Source organism: Malus sylvestris, chromosome 8 (assembly GCF_916048215.2).
Source record: "Malus sylvestris chromosome 8, drMalSylv7.2, whole genome shotgun sequence".
In the NCBI taxonomy this organism is placed as follows: Eukaryota; Viridiplantae; Streptophyta; class Magnoliopsida; order Rosales; family Rosaceae; genus Malus; species Malus sylvestris.
Window position 1 is genome coordinate 13,391,526 of NC_062267.1, and position 20,096 is coordinate 13,411,621.

Genomic DNA, 20,096 nt, shown 5'->3' on the forward strand with positions numbered 1-20,096 from the left:
CAGTTATGGATAAATAACCGTGGTTACCCGTCTGCCATAACCGTTATCGATTCCTACTTAGGATAGAGAAATTAATATGGATTTAGATGGTAGGTAGTCAATCATAACTTTGGGCCAGTGAGAGTTGAGAAGAGTCGAAAAAGGAAAAGGACTAAGGTCCCTAGATATCCGGGCCTACGTTGGACCACCACATGAAGCCGATCCTAGGGGTTGAGGCTCAGGATCAAAACCGGCCCACTTTGTCTGCTCTTATTTGTAATATTTTTTTAAGGGAACTTTAATGAAAAGCTCCTGGTACTGTTTACTTTAACGAAAAACCACATTTTTACACTAAAAAGTCAATCCCAGTACTATTCACTTTACACTTTATTTTGTCCTTATCGTTAAAACTCAAAGTTTTCAAGCCATTTTCATTAGTTTTCTTTGTTTTTTTTAAATGGTAAAAAAGGCTCACATAAGGCCAGAACCCGGCCAGAATCATGGGGTGCTGCCATCCTACACATATTCATCCCCATATTAGGTTTATATATATATATATATATATATATATATATATATATATATATATATATATATATATATATATATATATTATATTTTTGAGTATGAAATGTGGAGCCAAAAATAATCACAAGGCGACACGTGGATTTTTGACATAAAAAGACAAAACTACCCTTGAGGTATACCGGGATTCCTGCAATCAGCAGACAATTATCCTTCAAACAAGTCAAAAGTGCCCAAAATAGGTATCAACTTAAAACCTAATTTATTCATATATTTCCCATTTCATTATTTAGCTAATCAATTAGCTAAATAATATACTTATTCCTTTCATATTTCCTAAAATTGACTAATTAAGGGATTAATTACCTAATCAATCCCTTAATTATCAACTAAACCTCCAAATTATAACAAAAAACCCACTAGGGCCGGCCATGCCCTTTATTTTCTGTTTGTTGCTGCCATTTTCTCCCCCTTTTTATGACATTCAAATAGCTAGTTAATTAGGTTATTACTATTTGCTAATTAACTAGCCAATTATTTCCATAACTCCTCAAAATAACTAGCCCATTATCTCCATAACCCCCAAAATAAATCACCATTTCCTCTCCTATAAATTGGGTTCCATTTTCACAAAACACTAGTTCCAACTCTCTTACAAAAAATCCCAAATATTCTAAACACTATTTCTCTCTAAAATTCTAACTTTGGCATCGGAGGTTCTTCGGCCAAAGCCCCCCCATTCATCGTGGGCGCGTGAGGCTCTTGGCCTTAACCTAAGGTGCTAGTTGTTTTGTAGGTGCAAAATCATCCAAGATCGAATAGGAGAAAATTTGCATCCACATGAAAGTTCAGCTAAATCTTATAATTGACAATATAAAATATCGAATTCGTTATTTATAAGAATTAAATTTAAAATCTCATTTTCATGATCAACATGTGGGTCACACCACCCCTTAATCACTGTCACATTTTTTTTGGTCGATCCTTAATCCCTGTCCCTACATTCCTCGTGACGTGTTCCCTTTGGGTTAGGGGTACTTTGGTCTCTCTGAATTTGAACCTTTGTCTTCAGCGTCGACTTCGTAAGAATTTTTAAAAATTAAGCATGTGAAATTCAAAATAATAATTTTAATTGATATTTTGGTTAACGACTAAAGCTGCTACAAGTTACTCAAAAAAATTATGTAAAATAAGAGCATTTTGAATTTAGCCACTGTTGAAAATACTTACTAAATATTAGTAGAGATATGTTCATATGTCTAATGCGCAACGTCGTTAATTTGACGAAGTATACGAGTAAAAGCTGTTTTTTTAAAACCGATATTATGTGAAATTATTTTTATATGTACGGTCATAATTCACAACTAAGCAACTTAGGTCCTCGCCATTGTTCGTGCATGTGTTTCTCTAAAATTCAAGTGTATATTCATCTAACAAATCATATATTTTGTTCTTCAAAAGTTCGTGATCTTAGATACCAAGATCCGATTTTTAAACCAACACCATATCTCAACACAGAAATTAATAACCAAGGAACTAACAGATGTTCGTTGTCGGTAGGAAGGGTTGCACGTAATCCTAATTACTAATAATGTAGATATAATTTGATTTATCAAATCTGATCAGTTTTTTTTTTAATTTTTTTAAATTTTTTTATTTTTAACAAACGATATTATCTATATTAAAGAGAAATATGATAAACTTAGTCTCACAATAAATTAACAATAATATAATTCAAATTCATTTTTAATAATAATCAAACTACCATATATTGTAATACGAAATAATAATCTGACTAGCACGTATAAAACAAAACAAAACAAAACAAAATTTTCAGAGAGATACAAAACACGAGAGAGAAAGAGCTCTTCAAATAAAAAGAATGACACATGGAATCTTAACAACTAAATAATAAATTAATTAACTGTTTTTCTTCTAATGGAGTACTACACAATTCTATTTAATATTTAGCTAATAATTAATTCATACCTACCTGATACGGAGAAAAATATATATTGCCATTATTTTATGAATATTCACAACAATTAACAAGGAATTTTAGAACTATAGCAAGTGGTCTATTGGTAAGAGCGTAGATTTCGGCTCTTAAAAATACAAAAAAACAAGGATGTTGATGCACAAAACCGGAAGTCTTGGAACAACGTAAATCCAACCGTGAATCTGCATGAAATGTAAATAACACAAGATGTATCGTGGTTCACCCCAAGGTTTGGACTACGTCTACACTGATTATTGTATTTCTGAGACAGAGAGAGCTCTGAGAGTGGGAGCTTTGAGAGGGGGTGAGAGGGCCTAGGAATTGGCCTCCTCTAATTGTGAGGGTGAGGAGTCATTTTATAGAATAAGGGCTCCTCACTTATTACATATTTGTCTCTTCCTTTATTACATAATTACATATAAGTCCCCTGAGTATTTGTACAAGATCTAAATACGGAGGCCCTAAATATGGTATAAACAGTAGTCCCCCAATTCTTCAGTCAAGAGAGTCTTTTGGCTGGAGACTTGAAATTCAGTCCATGTGTGGGCCGAAGTAACTAGATGTTACCTTGAACTGATGCTTGATATGAGGCGGTGCTCAATCTGAAATGATGTTCAACTAGAAGTAGCACATGCTGCGAGGCTCGTAACTTATGTTGCCTTGGTTGGCTCGGCTTATGACGTTGAAGGTGAGGGGTCCCTTTTATAGAATAAAGGCTTGCTCCTCAATACATAAATGATGGGCTAGAGTTGATGCTCGCAGCAAGGCGGTTGCTCAGTAGGTGGCGATGTTCTCTAATGGTGGTGAGGGAGTCCCTTTTATAGAATAAGGGCTCGCTCCTCAATACATAAGTGATGGGTTATGAGTGATGCTCGCGGCGAGGCGGTTGCTCAACTGGCGGCGTTGCTCTCTAATAAAGGTGAGGGAGTCCCTTTTATAGAATAAGGGCTCGCTCCTCAATACATAAGTGATGGGCTAGGAGTGATGCTCGTGGCGAGTTGGTTGCTCAGCTAGCGGCGTTGCTCTCTAATGAAAGTGAGGGGGTCCCTTTTATAAACTAAGGGCTCGCTCATCAATACATGAATAATGGGTGCTCTCTAATGAAAGTGAGGGAGTTCCTTTTATAAAATAAGGGTTCGCTTCTTAATACATAAATAATGGGCTAAGTCCCCCAAGTATTTTTCATAAGGCCCAGTTGAGGCCCAATATATGGTATATAATGTAGTTCCCCAAGTCTTCGGTCAATAGAGTCTGTTGGCTGGAGATTTCAAATTGAATCCATGTATGGGCCGAAGTGGCGGTTGTTCAGAGGCGGTATTTATATATCCTGCACTGAAGCTTTGTAGGTGAAGCTTTGCAAGTGAAGCTTTGAAGCTAGAGCTCTGTAAATGAAACTTTCGAAGCTGGAGCTTTTGTATATGAAGCTTTTGAAGCTAGAGCTCTGTAAATGAAGCTTTTGAAGCTGATTGACATGAGTGATGCTTATGCATGTTTATGTTGATTGACATGAGTGATGCTCATGGATGTTGTCATGAGTGATGCTCATGAATGTTAACATGAGTGATGCTCATTAATGTTGACATGAATGATGGTCATGAATGTTTATGTATGATTGTCATGAGTGATGCTCATGAATGTTTATGTATGAATGACATGAGTAATGCTCATGTATAATTTGGAGTACTGGGCGTACTTTTGATCACCTAGTTGGTGGCATGAAGGAGAGTACAGGTTGTACATTTCATCACCTGATTGGTGGCATGAATGGCTAGTTGCCAAATGATATTAGAGTACGGGTTGTACATTTCATCACCTGGTTGGTGGTAATAGCGGCATGTTGCCGAATAATTTTGGAGTACTGGGCGTACTTTTGATCACCTGGTTGGTGGTAATAGCGGCAGGTTGCCGAATAATTTTGAAGTACTGGACGTACCTTTGATCACCTGGTTGGCGTTATTTTGGGCTTATGGGCCTTCGCCCTCCACACAACATTCCAGCCCATTTATTTTGGGCTTGCCTTTTTTTTTAATTTTTTTTAATTACCATCTGATGGAGTTTATACAGATATCTCTGAAAGGTAAAAAATAAATTACGTCACTTTAAAGTAAGGAACCTTTATCTTCCTCCTAGGTCTTCCCGTAGATTTCTCAGAAAATAGGAACATGCATGATGAAGGTGTTGGCATCTTATTTGGTTTTAGTAAGATATCCCTTTTTCTTTTTCTTTTGCGTTGTCCCCATGTGCTCTAGAGGAGAGCCTCCCTTTTTCTTTTTCTCTTTTCTGCTGTCTGAAATATTCTTTTTTCACTGCGTGATATTTTTTCTTTTGCTTTCTCTAGATATCCTTTACTTTTTCTTTTCATTTCTTGAAGAAGACGCCGGAGAGGACGAGGCGGGCCTCGAGAAGCATGAGAGTGGTGCCATGGCGTTTAGCGCCAAGCCACCTTTCCATCCCTTTCTGCACTGATCTTGCAACCAGACACCACCAATTCCAAGCACTAAAGCTCTGGTCTTTTCTGCCACTGCACAAACCCACCCATCTCGCCGCTGCCGCCAACTTATCTTAACAAACACTTAACCTTCAACTTGTTCTTACCACCATTCAAGCTCCTCTCTCTAGTACAAAACTCTGACACCGCCATCTTTACCTTCCCCCACCAACGTCTACGCGGGCCTCCGATACCGATACGAGGATGCTCAGCACGTACGCCGACTTGTCCACCATGTTCGAACCGAAGTCCGCCATCAATTCCACCAGCGGCTTCATGATTCCCGATTGTACGACTCTAATCTTGTTCTCTTTAACTGAATATAGTGAGTACAAGGCCGTCAGACGGGTCATTCTTCCCGCGAAAACCACCGCACTCCAGAAGGCTGATCCATATTTATTCCTACTGTCACCTTTTTGTATCTGAGCACCTTCTTGCATCTTTCATTCTTCATTCGGTGGATTCTTTGCATCTCAAATTTTTAGATCGCTCAGGGTGTGGGCCTGCAACTTCATTTGTAGGCGCGGCGGATCTCCCTGTCTTGTGACATTTCTGAGAGAAACAGCTCTTTTATTTTGAAGAATTGCAGTTTTTTATTCCTACTTTTTACTAAAGAGACAAATGATGAATGGTGAAATGGTGAAGAGCAGTCTTGGGAGAAATGGGAAGAGTTTAGAGAAATCAAGAGATGTAAGTAGAGTGGCTATGGGCTCTTGGTGCAATTTCAAGGTTTCTCGAGGACGAGTCGGGAGACTCGGTTATTTATGCATGAGATGCCGGTCGAGGTGCACGGGTCACCGGAGATGGAGTTCCAGGTGGTGAGCTTGTTGGATGCGTCCGACGTGGCTTTGAATGATAGGAGAGGTTCGGTATCTGGATTTGAAGAGACGTGGAGAGTAGCGAAAAAGAAACTCGTGAGGAGACGAATGGGCACGGCTGCCATTGTTTCTCTGCAAGTGAGAGCAGAGAGAGTGAGTGAGGGAGATAAGTGAAATTTCTTGGGTTTTTCTTCGAAAGTTTTGGGTTGTTGGGTTTTTGCATATTCACGGTGGTTAGTGGTGAGGTCTCACGGTGGTGATATGAAAAAAATGAAAGAGAACCGACACAACTTTTCGTATCGATTCCCACAGACGGTGCCAAATGTTGATGCACAAAACCGGAGGTCTTGGAACAACGTAAATTCGACCGTGAATCTGCATGAAATGTAAATAACACAAGATGTATCGTGGTTCACCCCAAGGTTTGGGCTACGTCCACACTGATTATTGTATTTCTGAGGGAGAGAGAACTCTGAGAGTGAGAGCTTTGAGAGGGGGTGAGAGGGCCTAGGAATTGGCCTCCTCTAATTGTGAGGGTGAAGAGTCCTTTTATAGAATAAGGGATCCTTACTTATTACATATTTGCCATTCCTTTATTACATAATTACATATAAGTCGCCTGAGTATTTATACAAGATATAAATACGAGGGCCCTAAATATGGTATAAACAAAGGACGTCCTTGATTTGAGGCTTTAAGCTAGTGAGTCTGCTTGATTGTAGCCAAGGAGGCTGAAATGTCTCCTTAAATATTTCTGACCCTCGGAATGAATGGTTAACCATAACTTGCTACGAATTGTCTTTATTTTTTTTCTTTTTAAAGAAAGGGAATTTTAGAACATATATGAGTTTGCATGATTCTCTCTCTATCACTGCACATGCACTGTATAATTAGTCCTTTAACTAATACTAAAGACATGACCGTCTCTAAGATTTCGAGGGCCCTATGCGAAATTTATAAAAGGGCCCATTTTTAAGATAGTTTTTATTTTTAAAAAAGTAGGATAATATGTTGGTACTAAAAATAATAACATAAATCAAAACGACCTTTAGGACTCACTGTAAGTTTACAAATGTCATTAAATAAGTAAAAAGAGTTACAAATATAATCTTCACTAAATAATAAAAAACAGTTCAATCTTAAGCAATCAAATAAAGAAAAAAAAAACCTAAAAAACTCTAACTTTAAAGTTTCACTTGAATATATAGCATTATTATACAATAAAATTGAAAAGAAAATCGTTTTTTAAGGTGTTGTTTTGGCTCTCTTATTATCTCATTGTGCACTCCAAAATTTTTTATTTAGAAAGAAAAAAAAATACACTTATAAAAAGTACCCTACAAGATTTTAAAGTGCTAATAAAAATATTTTTAATATATAACATTATTACATATAAATATAAGATACCAAACAATTTTGGGGGGCCCTTTAAATTTGGGAGCCATGTGCGATTGCACCTTTCACTCCCCCTCAACGCCGTCTCTGACTAAAGAAACCTCATTTCGTTTTTATCAAATAGTTTGACATGTTATATGTTTTTGGTTGATGATCAAAATTGTGGCAACCAAGACTTGAGAGGCTTCTTTTAAATGCTTAAAAACATCTACTTTTTGCGGTTTTACGTTTCATTCTCCATTCTCTCACTATTGTATAAAAAAACCAATAAAAAAAAACTCCTCGTATAAAACGTACAAATAAATTGAAAATCTATCATTTTTCTCATATCACTCTAAGAATACGAGTTTATTGTCTGTGTTTAGCTGGTTGTATCATATTTGTACTTGCATTAAAAAAAAGATAACTTCATGTCGGTTTCAAGTCGTCTAAATAATTATTACTCCTATCTCGAACTATCACTTTCAAATCTTCATTAGTACATCTTGTTTTGATATTAAGATTTAACTTAAATTAATAATATGGTAATATATCATGGCGAACTAATTAAGAAGTGAGATACAACTTAGTACTACGATCTACTGTCATTCTTCTTTACTTGTAGATAAGATGTTTTAGGTTTGATTTTTGTCAAAGAGAATTTGAGTCACATTATTGGTAGCTCATTATGAGGCTAAATCCACTATCTCCCTTATTGTAGACAATATCGTTTGTTAAAAAAAAAAAATGTAAGAAGTGAGCTCATTTCTTTCATATGATCTCGCCAGCCATACAAACATTAATAATTTACATACATGCACTTTGGCCATACCAAATAATTAAGACTAAATTTGTCATTAACCCTAAGAACATTCCCTACCAAGTGGCAAATTTCCTTTCACGAAAACAATACATTGTCATCAGTATGGTTAATTATATTACAAATTTAACTTTAATTTCTTTTATTTTCAAGCGATATTCCTGTCACAGCCCGTCCCGAAATAAATTATCGATGACGTGAATTGACTATTTTACCTTTGGACATGAGTGTTGTGGTGTGTGTTATGCATGTTAGGGGTGGTCCAAACTTATGTTTTTTCTTAATTTTTGGACCAAAGTAGCACTTAGTTTTTGTGGTTTTGGTGGGTGACCACGTGGACCACTCACACACACACAAACTCTTCCTCTCTCTTCTCTCATGTGCTCTCTTTTCATCGGACTCACTCTCTCTCCTTTCTCCCTGTACGGACGAACTTCGAACCGAAAATTTCACGCACGGATCGACGTTCAAAAGGTAATGTTCTTGTTCCCTACAAGCTCCTGAGTCCATTCGTACTATTTTTAGAACTTGAAACCTTCGAAAACCCTAGTTTCTCTCGAACTTCGATTTAGGTACTATTCATGCAAACGTAAAATCTCATGTTTTTTGGGATTTCAAGCTTACATGTAGCTTAAGGAGGTCCTCATGAGGCTAGGAGTGGTTCGTTGGAAGATTTTGGACGTCGGAATAGTGAGATTCGACGAGTTGCAGGTTTGGCCGGAATATTGAGGAGTTTTCCAACGAATCCCGTGGGTTTTAGGGCTTTTAAAAGGTATGGTTATGTTCTATTCGTGTCAAGCTTCAAATTGGTTTAAGTTTCATGAAATTTGATTGAGAAAAGAACGAGAAATGAAGGTTTAAAGAATTTCCCAGTTTCCGGAGCCGGTGACGGTCGTCGGAGTTCTGAGGTAGGGGATGATGGAATATTCCGTCAACTTTGATGGAATATTCCTAACGGCGTTGGTTAGTTTGACGGGTTCCGTTACTATTTAACGGAATATTCTTAACGGCAGTTAGGGTTTCCTTTAGAGTTCCCTAAGCGTGGTTGTGCGTGTTGTCGTGCCTTGGTCGTCGCGTGGTGGCGCGTGGGTGGTCGGAATTTTTAAAAAAAAATATGGGGATGTTCGTGGAGTTGTGTAGATCACGTTGGTATATTCAAACACCCCATTTGAGCAATGTATGAGAAGTTATTAGCTAGTATTGGTTATGTGTTTTAAATTAACGTTTTTATAGTTATTTTGCATATAGGGGAGGCTTATCCCGAGGACGAGCGCAGTCAAGGGCGACTTGGGGGCTACGACCATTCAACATACCAGTGAGTGGGCTTTTTGTTTTCAATATATATTTATATACTTGATATTTTCTAAAAAAAATGCGTTTAAATGAAGTATGCCTTGAATGCCATGCATATAAATTTATATTCTGTATATGAATTAGTATTTGATGCATAATATATAATTGTGGTGTTGTGGACGCTCAGGTAAGCCCATATAAGTTTATGAATTGTGAACGTGATTTTAAGTTGTGATTAATTGAGAAGCATTGAGCTCATAAACCTGCACCTTGGGTGATTGTGAATTACTAGAGTTAGAGTATAGGCCTGTTATTAAAGTCACCTCCTGCACCATATGCTCACATTGGATCAAATTTAGATGTACAGTCTTATTGTATAGACCATCATAGGTGGTTCCGACTTGTATGTGACTAGCGATTTATCGCCCAGCTATCATGAGAGCATAGTATTGAGCATAACTATATTACACACAGTCTTGTTGTACATACCCTTTTTAGTGGTTTCGACTTATGTGCAATGTAGTGTCGTATAGGTCATTGTAGTGACTCCGGCTATATTAAATAATGAGCTATGAATTTGGTTGTACAGACTTACGCAGGGGTTCTAGCTAATATGTTAATTGTCATGAATTTATTCTCACCTCAGTTACTTGTTCTATTTTATATTTTGACATGTCATACTTATGAATATGATTATGTGAAGCATGAATTGAATTGAGATATTTACATATATATTTATTCATATGTTTATATTCTATTTTTGGGAAAATTATACAAGTTTTACAGTGAGTGGTTAGAACTTTTGAGAAATTAACTAGTTTTGTAAAACATTTATTTTTGTCCACTCACGTTTTCTGTTTTGCGCCCCTCCAGGTTTTAGGTAAGCTTGTTGTTGGTGGCATCGAGGATTTCGGCGGTTCTGACATAATAAAATATTTGTAGGACATCTTCTTGTACTGTATAATTAGTACTCGTCCTACTGGACTGCACCTAGACTTTCTATGCTCTGATTAGGAGTATTTACTTTTGTATCTCGCTCCTAGTACTTCCTGTTTATTAGTGCACATTAGTAACTTTTGGTTTTTAATTATTGGTATATTTCTTATCTTTATTGCTTCCGCACTGTGCACATGACTACGTCACCCTCACGTGACAGCCAGCATGTCTCGATCCCAGTCGGGGTGTGTCAATTCCACACTAATCAACTTTAAGGGAAAGAAAATGATTTAAACTCAGAATGCAATGAGTTAAAAAGAAAAATTCTAATCGTTAGGGTAATCCACCACTTGTATTAATTGCCATTTCTTAAAGACAATCGAACATATGTAAGTTAGTAAAGTCAGTTAGTTAGAACAAAGCATGTAACTATGTTCAAATCCTCTTGTTATAAAATAATAATTTAAGACCCGTTTCATAGTACTTTAGTATAAAACAATTTTGCTAGTAAGCACTTATATAATAAATTTTACAAACTGCTTCTACATCTCAAAAATGCTTTTAAACTTTTTCACTAAATATAAACAAAAATACTTTTAATTGTCACAAACACCGTTTCGTCAAATGCAATCTCAAACATAACCTTAATATCACTTTTGCAACGATGAACTTGGATTGCAAACATGGATCAAAGATTCAAACGTGAGGATAAAAGGGTGTCGTGGGCATGCATGCTCGCAACAACCAAGGTTGAACGGAACCATGTGACCTTAAACAGCTTTTGTCTGCAAACTCCCACAAGGCACACAGATTCGGATCACATATTAACACAATCACTTCACTCCTCATAAAAAAACAAAATAACTAAATTAAGAATAAAAACGTCAAATAGTACTACAATCGGTTGATAGTTCTTTTCATTTATAAATAAAAAATCTTAAGTTTGAATATCGTGGATAGAAAATTCAATACTTGCACATTGTGTGGTCTTATCAAACTCAACTCTTCTTTGATGTAAAATATAACGTTTAGACTAAAAAAAAAATAAATTAAAACTAACGTCATTTCAGAGGCCACGTGAAGATTGTCAGAAATTGGGATGGCAAACTCGTTATATTCGGTAAAACCTAAGGGCCTTTTTGGACGTTGGCATGCATATAAACCCTTCGTCTCTCCCTCTTTCCTTCAACTCTGCATAGCTCACCAGCTTACACCTCAAAAATTTGCAGACAGGGTTTGAATTTTGATTGATCAAAAACTATGAGAGGGGTAGCTTTTTTGTTGTCGGTTCTGTTGTTTGCCACTTGCCACTCAGCCTTCTCCCTCATCGATGGTAAGCTTTTTATTTCACAAATTTTCCATTTAATTATTCATATAACGGTTTTTTGGAGGTTTATTAAAAAAAATCAAAATAAAATCTGCATTTTATGTGTCGGTTAGTTATTCTTTTTAAAAATTCTTGGTCTTTCTCCTTAGAAAACTGAAGTTTTGGTTCTTGAATTTTGAATTGAATTTCAGTTTTGGTTATTTAACTACAAATCTGCAAGTATTGGTCGCAGATCTTGTTACAATGATAGTTTTTTAGTAGTTCCGTTAGAATTTTCATCCAAAAAATACTGTGTTTTATGAGAAAATAAAGAAGAGGGAATTCTAGCGAAATTATCCAAAGAGATTTTTGTTTCACATTGTGACAAATTTAGGAACTTATTATGTTCACAGAATTTTAATTTACAGACCAAAACTCTAATTGGACTAAAATTAATGAATTAAGCAAAAATTTTCAGTATATCAAGGTTATGTATGAACGTTATGTTAAAAAGACCAAAATGGCCTAGTACTTAAGCATAAGTTCATCTCTTGAAGACTTGGATGGAGGGTGTTTTGGTCTACTCACGTGGTCATTGACTCATAGAGGTTGGTTTGGTATTGCTTTCTAGGCTGTGAGAATAAGAGTGTTTGGTAAATTTTTTTGTAAAAAAAAAGGTAGTATTATAGTGTTTGGTAAATTTTTATGTAAAACAGATGTAAAAAAAATCGGTTTTTTAAAGTCGGTTTTTCAAAGCTGGTTTTGCAGCTTCTTGTTTCTTACTTTTATTTCATCCAAAATTGTGAAAAAAAACTGAAGCTGAATGTTTACCAAATATAAAAAAAAAACTCTTAGTTTTTTTATATACTAACTTATTTTTAGAATTATCTCAGTATCAAATTAGACCAGAAAGAAGGGTTACTGGAAGTTTCAATCCACCTAGCTGCTGAAGATTTTCAGTTTTATTTTTTTCTGTTGGTAGAAAATTTGAATTCCTTGAGGGGTAAATTTGCCATTTCATTTCTCTTCAGTATCTTCTCATTTTCTGAGCTGTGACAGCCTTTAATTTATCTATAGAGGATTTTGGATTTCCTCGGATCTTTAGGGATGAATGTTTGGGCGGTTGTGATTAATATATATTCTGTGTAGGTACCCAATTAGTTACCAGCTTTGCAGAGTGCACAGAAACCTCACATGGGTGCCTCTGGTACAAGCACAGTAGATCCCACTATATTTGTATAACATCAAATTTGGAGTAGGCTCATTTTTTCCTCCTTTTTCGTTTTTTTCTATTTAAATGGTCATAATTAAATCACGTTAAAATTTTATATTAATTTTTTTGTAATAAGAAAAAGATAAAATAAGAGAATGTAAGAGGTGAGAATAAAAGAGAATGGGAAGATGAAGGGCGAGAAGTCTATTCCATCAAATTTAGAGTAGTATTATCCAACATCTATTTTTATTTTTCAAACGTATTTTTTAATTTTTAATTATCTAATCGAATAAATTAAAAAAGAATTAAAGAGTAGAACAATTAACAAAATAAACTCAGTAAATTTTAAGTACTTATTTTTTTGTACTCTGTCATACTTTGGAGCCCAACAAGATTTTCCGCGTTCGTTCGGTTATAGTTTTATCATATAGTTTCATGTGCACACGTTACTTATATGTCACATGAGTCGTATTCTTGTACCATATTCTATGTTTGCTCTGAAGTAGGCATGCATGTATACTTTTACATGTCACTCGCTGTTTAACACGTGTTATTTTTTCCGTCAATAGCCGTTTAAAACATGTTATTTTTTCCGTTTTGTATTGTATTTTTAGTGAGTTATTTCAGCATATATGTCAAATTGTGATTATTGCGATAAGAATGATTTCTTCCCTAAAACATTGTAATCCAATAATGCAGGTTACTTAGAAAATGGCAATTTTGAGCTACCCCCTAAGCCATCAGACCTCAAGGGTTCCGAAGTGATTGGCCGCTATGCCATACCAAAGTGGGAGATTTCTGGGTTTGTGGAGTACATTAAGTCAGGCCAAAAGCAAGGGGACATGTTGCTGGTTGTCCCTGAGGGGGCCTATGCAGTTAGGCTCGGAAATGAGGCATTGATTAAGCAGAGCATTAAAGTGATTAAGGGATTGTACTACTCAATCACTTTTAGTGCAGCCAGAACTTGTGCTCAAGAGGAACGATTGAACATTTCCGTGGCACCGGACTCTGGAGTGCTGCCTATCCAAACAGTGTATAGCAGCAATGGTTGGGATTCATATGCTTGGGCGTTTCAGGCGGATTATGAGACAATTGAACTTGTTTTGCATAACCCCGGCGTCGAGGAGGATCCGGCTTGCGGGCCTCTAATCGATTCGGTCGCCTTCCGGACTTTGTACCCTCCTCGAGCAACCAACAGTAAGTTCTCTCATCAAAATTTGGCACGTTATGTTTCGAAATCTCAATTTAACACTGCATATTCAAATTCGCCGATTAAATTGATAATCTAATAATATAATATTTGATAGTGTATTTGCTTAATATAGGTGACCTAGTTACATAAAATGAGATAGTCTTATGTCCATCTTTAGATAAAAATGGGGTCCACACTATTTGTATAGCTGTACGAAGCCACTGTTTCACCTTCATTTGAAAACCAACAGGATTCTCTCTAGATCATTTTGGTGAGGATCTTGTGAACTTGGGAATCGTGTTTGTTCATCGTGTATTGTACGATCAATTTTTATCAAGTATTGTTTGTGTTTAATTTTAAATAAAAATATGAAAAATAATTTCTGACTGCACGATTTACAATGAATAAACATAATTCACGAATTCCTTAGATCTTCATAAAGAAAATCCTACAAGAATCCGGATTCATTTAAAAAGGCTAAAAAATTCTGAGCTGTGGATGCAATTATTTGATGACAAATGTCCTCTTTGGGTATGCAGCACCTGTCCCTCTGCCTAAGTTTTTGGCATGCGTGACATCAAATAGTAAAAAATTTAATAACATAGAAACTATACTGATTCCTTGATAAGAGAACAAACAGATCAAAATTAGGTAAATCTTTGCTATTCTCAGAAACTTCATAGATCTCTTATTTCCATTTAATTTCAATGTCATGGCTCATTAACAATGCTCATTTAGTAGTTGGGTCCAAAACCCCATGAGAGTGAGATTTCCCAGAAGTGAAAAATTTTCGATGTGTCTGGAACATGAACATATACGTCATTTGTAATGACATTATACAAGGGGACGCGGACTTTTGAAAGAAATAAAATTCCTTCATTAATATAATGACATCTGGTGTACCGGCCGTGCTTCATGCACATTAAAAAATTCTCTCGTCGAGAGCACCAATAGCACGTCATTTGTTCTAAAAAATATATAAAATGCTAAAATTTTGGTCATATTCGAATTCACGCTTGTCCTGTCCGATATTACAAGTCGAGGCTGGCAATTTAAACTTCACATATAATAAGAAAGCAAATCTCATAATGAAAGCTGGTGCAGTGCCTAATTTTTAGGTCACATTGTCTTGGACATACACAGCTTGCCATGACCCTCTTTCTCATGCTGTATTAAAATTGTAGGGTCTATCATGTCTCTCCCCTTCTTACATTGTTACATTGATGCATGCATAATTTAAGTGTACAAAGTTGGAAAGACATTGTATTGGTAAATTTATGTTGTCAGACTGTAAATTTGAGTAAAATATGACAAATTAACATGATAAATGGTCTAGATTTACAATTTGGTCAACAATTACCTAATAATATACCTCTACTGCAGAGAACTTGATCAAAAACGCCGGATTCGAAGAAGGTCCATACGTGTTCCCAAACACATCTTGGGGAGTCCTAATCCCACCAAACATAGAAGATGACCACTCTCCATTACCAGGCTGGATGGTGGAGTCCCTCAAAGCAGTGAAGTACATAGACTCAGACCACTTCTCAGTCCCGGAAGGAAAAAGAGCGGTGGAACTTGTGGCCGGAAAAGAAAGCGCAATCGCCCAAGTTGTCCGAACCATCCCCGGAAAAACCTATGTGCTCTCGTTCTCAGTAGGAGATGCAAGCAACTCATGCGAAGGCTCCTTGATCGTGGAGGCATTTGCAGGGAAGAACACTGTGAAAGTGCCTTATGAGTCCAAAGGCAAAGGCGGGTTTAAGCGGGCTGTGCTCAAATTCGTGGCGGTTTCGACCAGGACACGTGTCATGTTTCTAAGCACATATTACACCATGAGGAGTGATGATTTCTCTTCTCTGTGTGGACCTGTGCTTGATGATGTGAAGCTGTTGAGCCTTCGGAAACCCTAGACGATGAGGGCCAATTTGGTAAATACAAATTGGGTTGGAGCTAGGGTTTGGAATTTGATAATATGAATGTGAGGAAATGAGGCCATATATTTATGATATACAATGAATGAGGTCGCATAATTTGGGTTATATGATGATGGTGATGAACTTTTGGTTCATTTTTTAAAAGAAGATTAGCGGCGGGATTAGGGTGTACAATTATAGTTTGATTTTTATGAATGGTTTATGTACTTTCATGAGCAAAATAAATGAGAAAATAATGATATTTAGTTATTTTCAAAACAAAGGGGATTCAAAACCATCATAGAAAATTGCAAGTGATAAATTGTTTTAGGGTATAACAAATTTCTCTTCGACCCATTCAATTCCATGAGTTCTGGATTTAAACCCTCGTTCTTTCACGTCGTCATGTAGCTTAGATAATAATATCATTTATAATAAAGAAAAAAATTCAGAGAATTGTTCTTCATTGTATAAAGGTCTGAGAACGTGTTCCTCAACTACTTTTGTGCTTTGTTAAGGTGAATTTTTACGCACTTGTGAGTCCAAAAGCACAACCAAATCCCTGAAAAGCACTTGTGAATTTTTGTGCTGGGTAGGATCCTATAAACAGTTTCCACGACGTAATAACAACATTATTTGGAATATTTAAATTTAGTTTTTATTAGAATGTATGCATTCAACTTAAAATCAATTGATAATAAAAAATAAAGACCCAAATTATATACTCCGTACACAAATCATTTTTTTGATGCGTGACTACTTTCAGCAGCATCTGACCCTCTAACAACACCAAAATAAAAATATCACTAGATAACATCAATACGACAAATGCATCAACCCATGAATCGATGCCAGAAACTCGAAAATATTGAACAAATAAATGAGACTTGGAAAGCAATTTTTCATGATAAAAAAATGTCGCACTTTACGGCAGCCCAAGCCCAACAGCCCAACAGCCCAACAGCCCAACAGCCCAACAGCCCAACAGCCCAATTCAATCTTTCAAAACGGGTCCGACAAAACCCGGTACAGTCCAAAACGTCAAACGGATCCTGCTACGTGGCAATCAAATCTCATTTTACTGTAACAATCGGACGGTCCAGAGCGCTGCGTCACGTTGAAGCTAACATAAGGAAGTACTAGGGTCTCTGAAAAGGCTCCGACTATATAAACCCTAAACAAATCTCAGCTCGTTCCCTCTCTCCCCCTCACTCGTTCTGCTCTCTTCTGCGCCACTCAAAGTGTCGGACCAAGACGCAAATGGTAAGTCCTCACATTTTTTCTCGGGAAATTTTCTGTTCCTTACCTTTGATCTTCGTATTGTGTGTTTGGCTGCAGAGAAAACCGGTTTTTGACTATTTTTTTTCAAATATTTTTGGTGAAATTTTGCAGGCTTTGCCGAATCAGCAGACCGTGGATTACCCGAGCTTCAAGCTCGTCATCGTCGGCGATGGTGGAACGGGTCTGCCTTTCATTTTCTCTCCCGATTCATGATCTGTTTGATCTCTTTGAAAATTTTCGTTTTTTGAAATTTTTAAGTTTGTTATTTGTTTGGACAAATCGATTGGTTTGTGAACTCAAATGAACAAAATGCAAACTCTTTTGCTTGGAAAATATGGAGTTTGAGTTTTAATTTTGGTAAAGAGTTTAATTTGGTGTAGCAGTTGTAGATACATATATGTGTGTGTATATATATATATATATTTTTTGAGAGCTTGACCTAAATGGTAGACATGAAGTTTGGATGTTTGAGTGATTAGGTAGTTGTAGGGTGATTTCCCATGACGTTACCTCAAAGTCGATTAGAGCAATGGAAATGAACTAAAGTACGTCTAAACTTGTTACTTCTCTGGAAATTGTTTACCGGCGTTTCGGTTCTTGGACCTTGTTACAGTTGTTCAAATGAAAATGTGGCTTAAATTTTATGTTTGGTGGTTTGATCCTGTCCCGGTGTGATCTGATAGCTGGTATTAGTGAGTGTGGAAATTTTCTTTTTCAAACTGTGGAGTAATTTTGATGGTAAGGATTGAGTAATTTGTTTATAATGCTGTGGTGTTTCCCTAATTGAAACTTCTGTCGATGCAGGAAAGACAACCTTTGTGAAGAGACATCTTACTGGTGAATTTGAGAAGAAATATGAACGTAAGTATCTTGCGTACTGCTTTTCCCTTTTGATTTGTCTTTTATTTATTGACTGTTCCCTTTCCATTTTGTGATCTATGGAACTCATGCGCATTCTTGGTTAATGGACAGCAACTATTGGTGTGGAGGTTCATCCATTGGACTTTTTCACCAACTGTGGAAAAATTCGATTCTACTGCTGGGATACAGCCGGGCAAGAGAAGTTCGGAGGTCTTAGAGATGGATACTAGTGAGTTTTTTTTTTTATTGTAGTCTTAAATTTCTGGCTGAAGTTTGTTATCAAACTTGTTTGCATTTGTTTTTTGGCTGTGTTTAGAGCGTTAAGTATTCTGCTTTCTAAATTCTTGTCAGCGTTAATTGTTACTCAAGATTTGGTTTGTTATTGGATCAGTCAAGTCTAAAGCTGGTGCTTATCCTTGTATAGTGCTATGTTGAATTTTGAGTCGAATGATTGACATGCTTCATTGAGATATGATAATGCAAATCTGGATGACGAAACCTTTGTTTCATGGATTATAACTAAGATTAGTTTCTTCCAGACTTTGTTGAAAGGATTTTTTATTTATTTATGCTTTATACCTTTTAGCATTCATGTCACTTTCTGTAGTTCCATTCCTAGTGGATGCAGGAAGGTTTTGTAGTTATTGCTCACCATGTGTATGTCGATTGTGCTCCCCAAAATGTGATATTTTCTTACTTTGATTTTGAATTGCGTTGTTGTGCAGTATCCATGGGCAATGTGCTATTATCATGTTTGATGTTACTGCTCGGTTGACATACAAGAATGTTCCCACATGGCACAGGGATCTTTGCAGGTTTGCTTGCAAAGTTTTCTTTATTTGTTATCGCATGTATTTCTCTCAATGAGGTTTTGGGTTTTGGTATTTGACTTTTTGGGTTCTCTTTGAATTCCAGGGTCTGTGAAAACATACCGATTGTTCTTTGTGGAAACAAGGTTGATGTAAAGAACAGGCAGGTCAAGGCAAAGCAAGTTACTTTCCACAGGAAGAAGAATCTTCAGTACTATGAGATATCAGCTAAGAGCAATTATAACTTCGAGAAGCCTTTCTTGTACCTTGCCAGAAAGCTTGCAGGGTAAAATCTTTTAAGTCGTCAATAGGTGTAATTTTCTTGTGACTTTTGGAAGTGCAGTTTAAGTTACTGAAAGCGCTGCTTGTTGCAGGGACCCTAACTTGCATTTTGTCGAATCCCCTGCCTTGGCTCCTCCAGAAGTGCACATTGATCTTGCTGCACAACAACAGTAAGCCTACCCAAATTTTCTTAGGCTCTCTCTCTCTCTCTCTCACCCCCTCACACACACACACACCGCACGTAGTTAGGCACGCATCTAATGTAACAAGGAATATAAAGCCTTATAAAAAGGCTAATAGTTTATGATTGGACTCGACATATTAGTGTTTACTGCTTTTTTGTTGGTTTCTTTTGCAAACTGCAAGGACCTTACATTTGATATTGTCATTGATAATACAGGCACGAGGCTGAGCTTGCTGCAGCTGCTAGTCAGCCCCTTCCCGATGATGATGATGAAGCATTCGAGTAGATGTGGAAGTTGTCGTCTGGTTGAGAGTTCCCTTAGTATTATTCGTGGGTCCTCGGACCATTTCTTCTGTTTTTCTGAAACTGCTGGTATTGTTGTTTGTAAGTGTTGATTTTCCTGGTCAATTGAGGATGTGAGGATGTGAATTGGAGAATGCAATGTTTTTATGTTGAACTGGCTTCCTATCAGCCGTTTTCCTACACTTTGTCCAGTCTATGTTATGCAGTGGCGTTCTATTTAGCCCATGTTTTTATGAAAATTATATTGAAGCGGCCGTAGGATTCGTAGCCGTTAGATATTGGTCATTGGCATCTTTGATCAAAGATTTAACAGTTAAAAACTCGTGGGGACTGCGATAACATTGTTGACTGCGATAACTTGTCCAATCTGTACTCAGTTGATTATTACGTTTAACTAGTCAGTACAATTGATTTCAAAGTTTACACTGCATATTATGAGCAATGGACAAAACTATTGTTGGCTGTGGTAATTTATAGTGAACTAAGTTTGATTCGTAGATTTGCATTTGTTTAACTGATA

General features: G+C 36.6%; 2 protein-coding genes across 2 annotated transcripts; both read left to right on the top strand.

Moving 5' to 3' along the window:
• Positions 1–11,400: 11,400 nt before the first annotated feature.
• Positions 11,401–16,139, top strand: LOC126632365 (uncharacterized). Its single transcript, XM_050302746.1, has 3 exons — positions 11,401–11,565; positions 13,451–13,948; positions 15,327–16,139. The coding sequence occupies exons 1-3, from the start codon at positions 11,493–11,495 to the stop codon at positions 15,851–15,853; spliced, it is 1,098 nt and encodes a 365-aa protein (XP_050158703.1). The 5' UTR covers positions 11,401–11,492; the 3' UTR covers positions 15,854–16,139.
• An 823-nt stretch (positions 16,140–16,962) lies between these two features.
• On the top strand, positions 16,963–19,796 carry LOC126632378 (GTP-binding nuclear protein Ran-3-like). The gene is made up of 8 exons (XM_050302757.1): positions 16,963–17,119; positions 17,249–17,318; positions 17,942–17,998; positions 18,110–18,227; positions 18,724–18,813; positions 18,914–19,093; positions 19,182–19,259; positions 19,490–19,796. Exons 1-8 carry the CDS (start codon positions 17,117–17,119, stop codon positions 19,557–19,559), a joined length of 666 nt encoding a protein of 221 aa, XP_050158714.1. The 5' UTR covers positions 16,963–17,116; the 3' UTR covers positions 19,560–19,796.
• Positions 19,797–20,096: the final 300 nt, after the last annotated feature.

What these genes read in the sequence shown, in the direction of transcription:
- LOC126632365 (XM_050302746.1), top strand. Translation starts at nt 11,493, where the DNA reads ATGAGAGGGGTAGCTTTTTTGTTGTCGGTTCTGTTGTTTGCCACTTGC. An exon ending in AGCCTTCTCCCTCATCGATG is followed by an intron (nt 11,566 to 13,450) that starts GTAAGCTTTTTA and finishes CCAATAATGCAG; the next exon opens with GTTACTTAGAAAATGGCAAT. An exon ending in CCCTCCTCGAGCAACCAACA is followed by an intron (nt 13,949 to 15,326) that starts GTAAGTTCTCTC and finishes CCTCTACTGCAG; the next exon opens with AGAACTTGATCAAAAACGCC.
- LOC126632378 (XM_050302757.1), top strand. An exon ending in CGTCGGCGATGGTGGAACGG is followed by an intron (nt 17,319 to 17,941) that starts GTCTGCCTTTCA and finishes CTGTCGATGCAG; the next exon opens with GAAAGACAACCTTTGTGAAG. An exon ending in CTTGCCAGAAAGCTTGCAGG is followed by an intron (nt 19,094 to 19,181) that starts GTAAAATCTTTT and finishes TGCTTGTTGCAG; the next exon opens with GGACCCTAACTTGCATTTTG.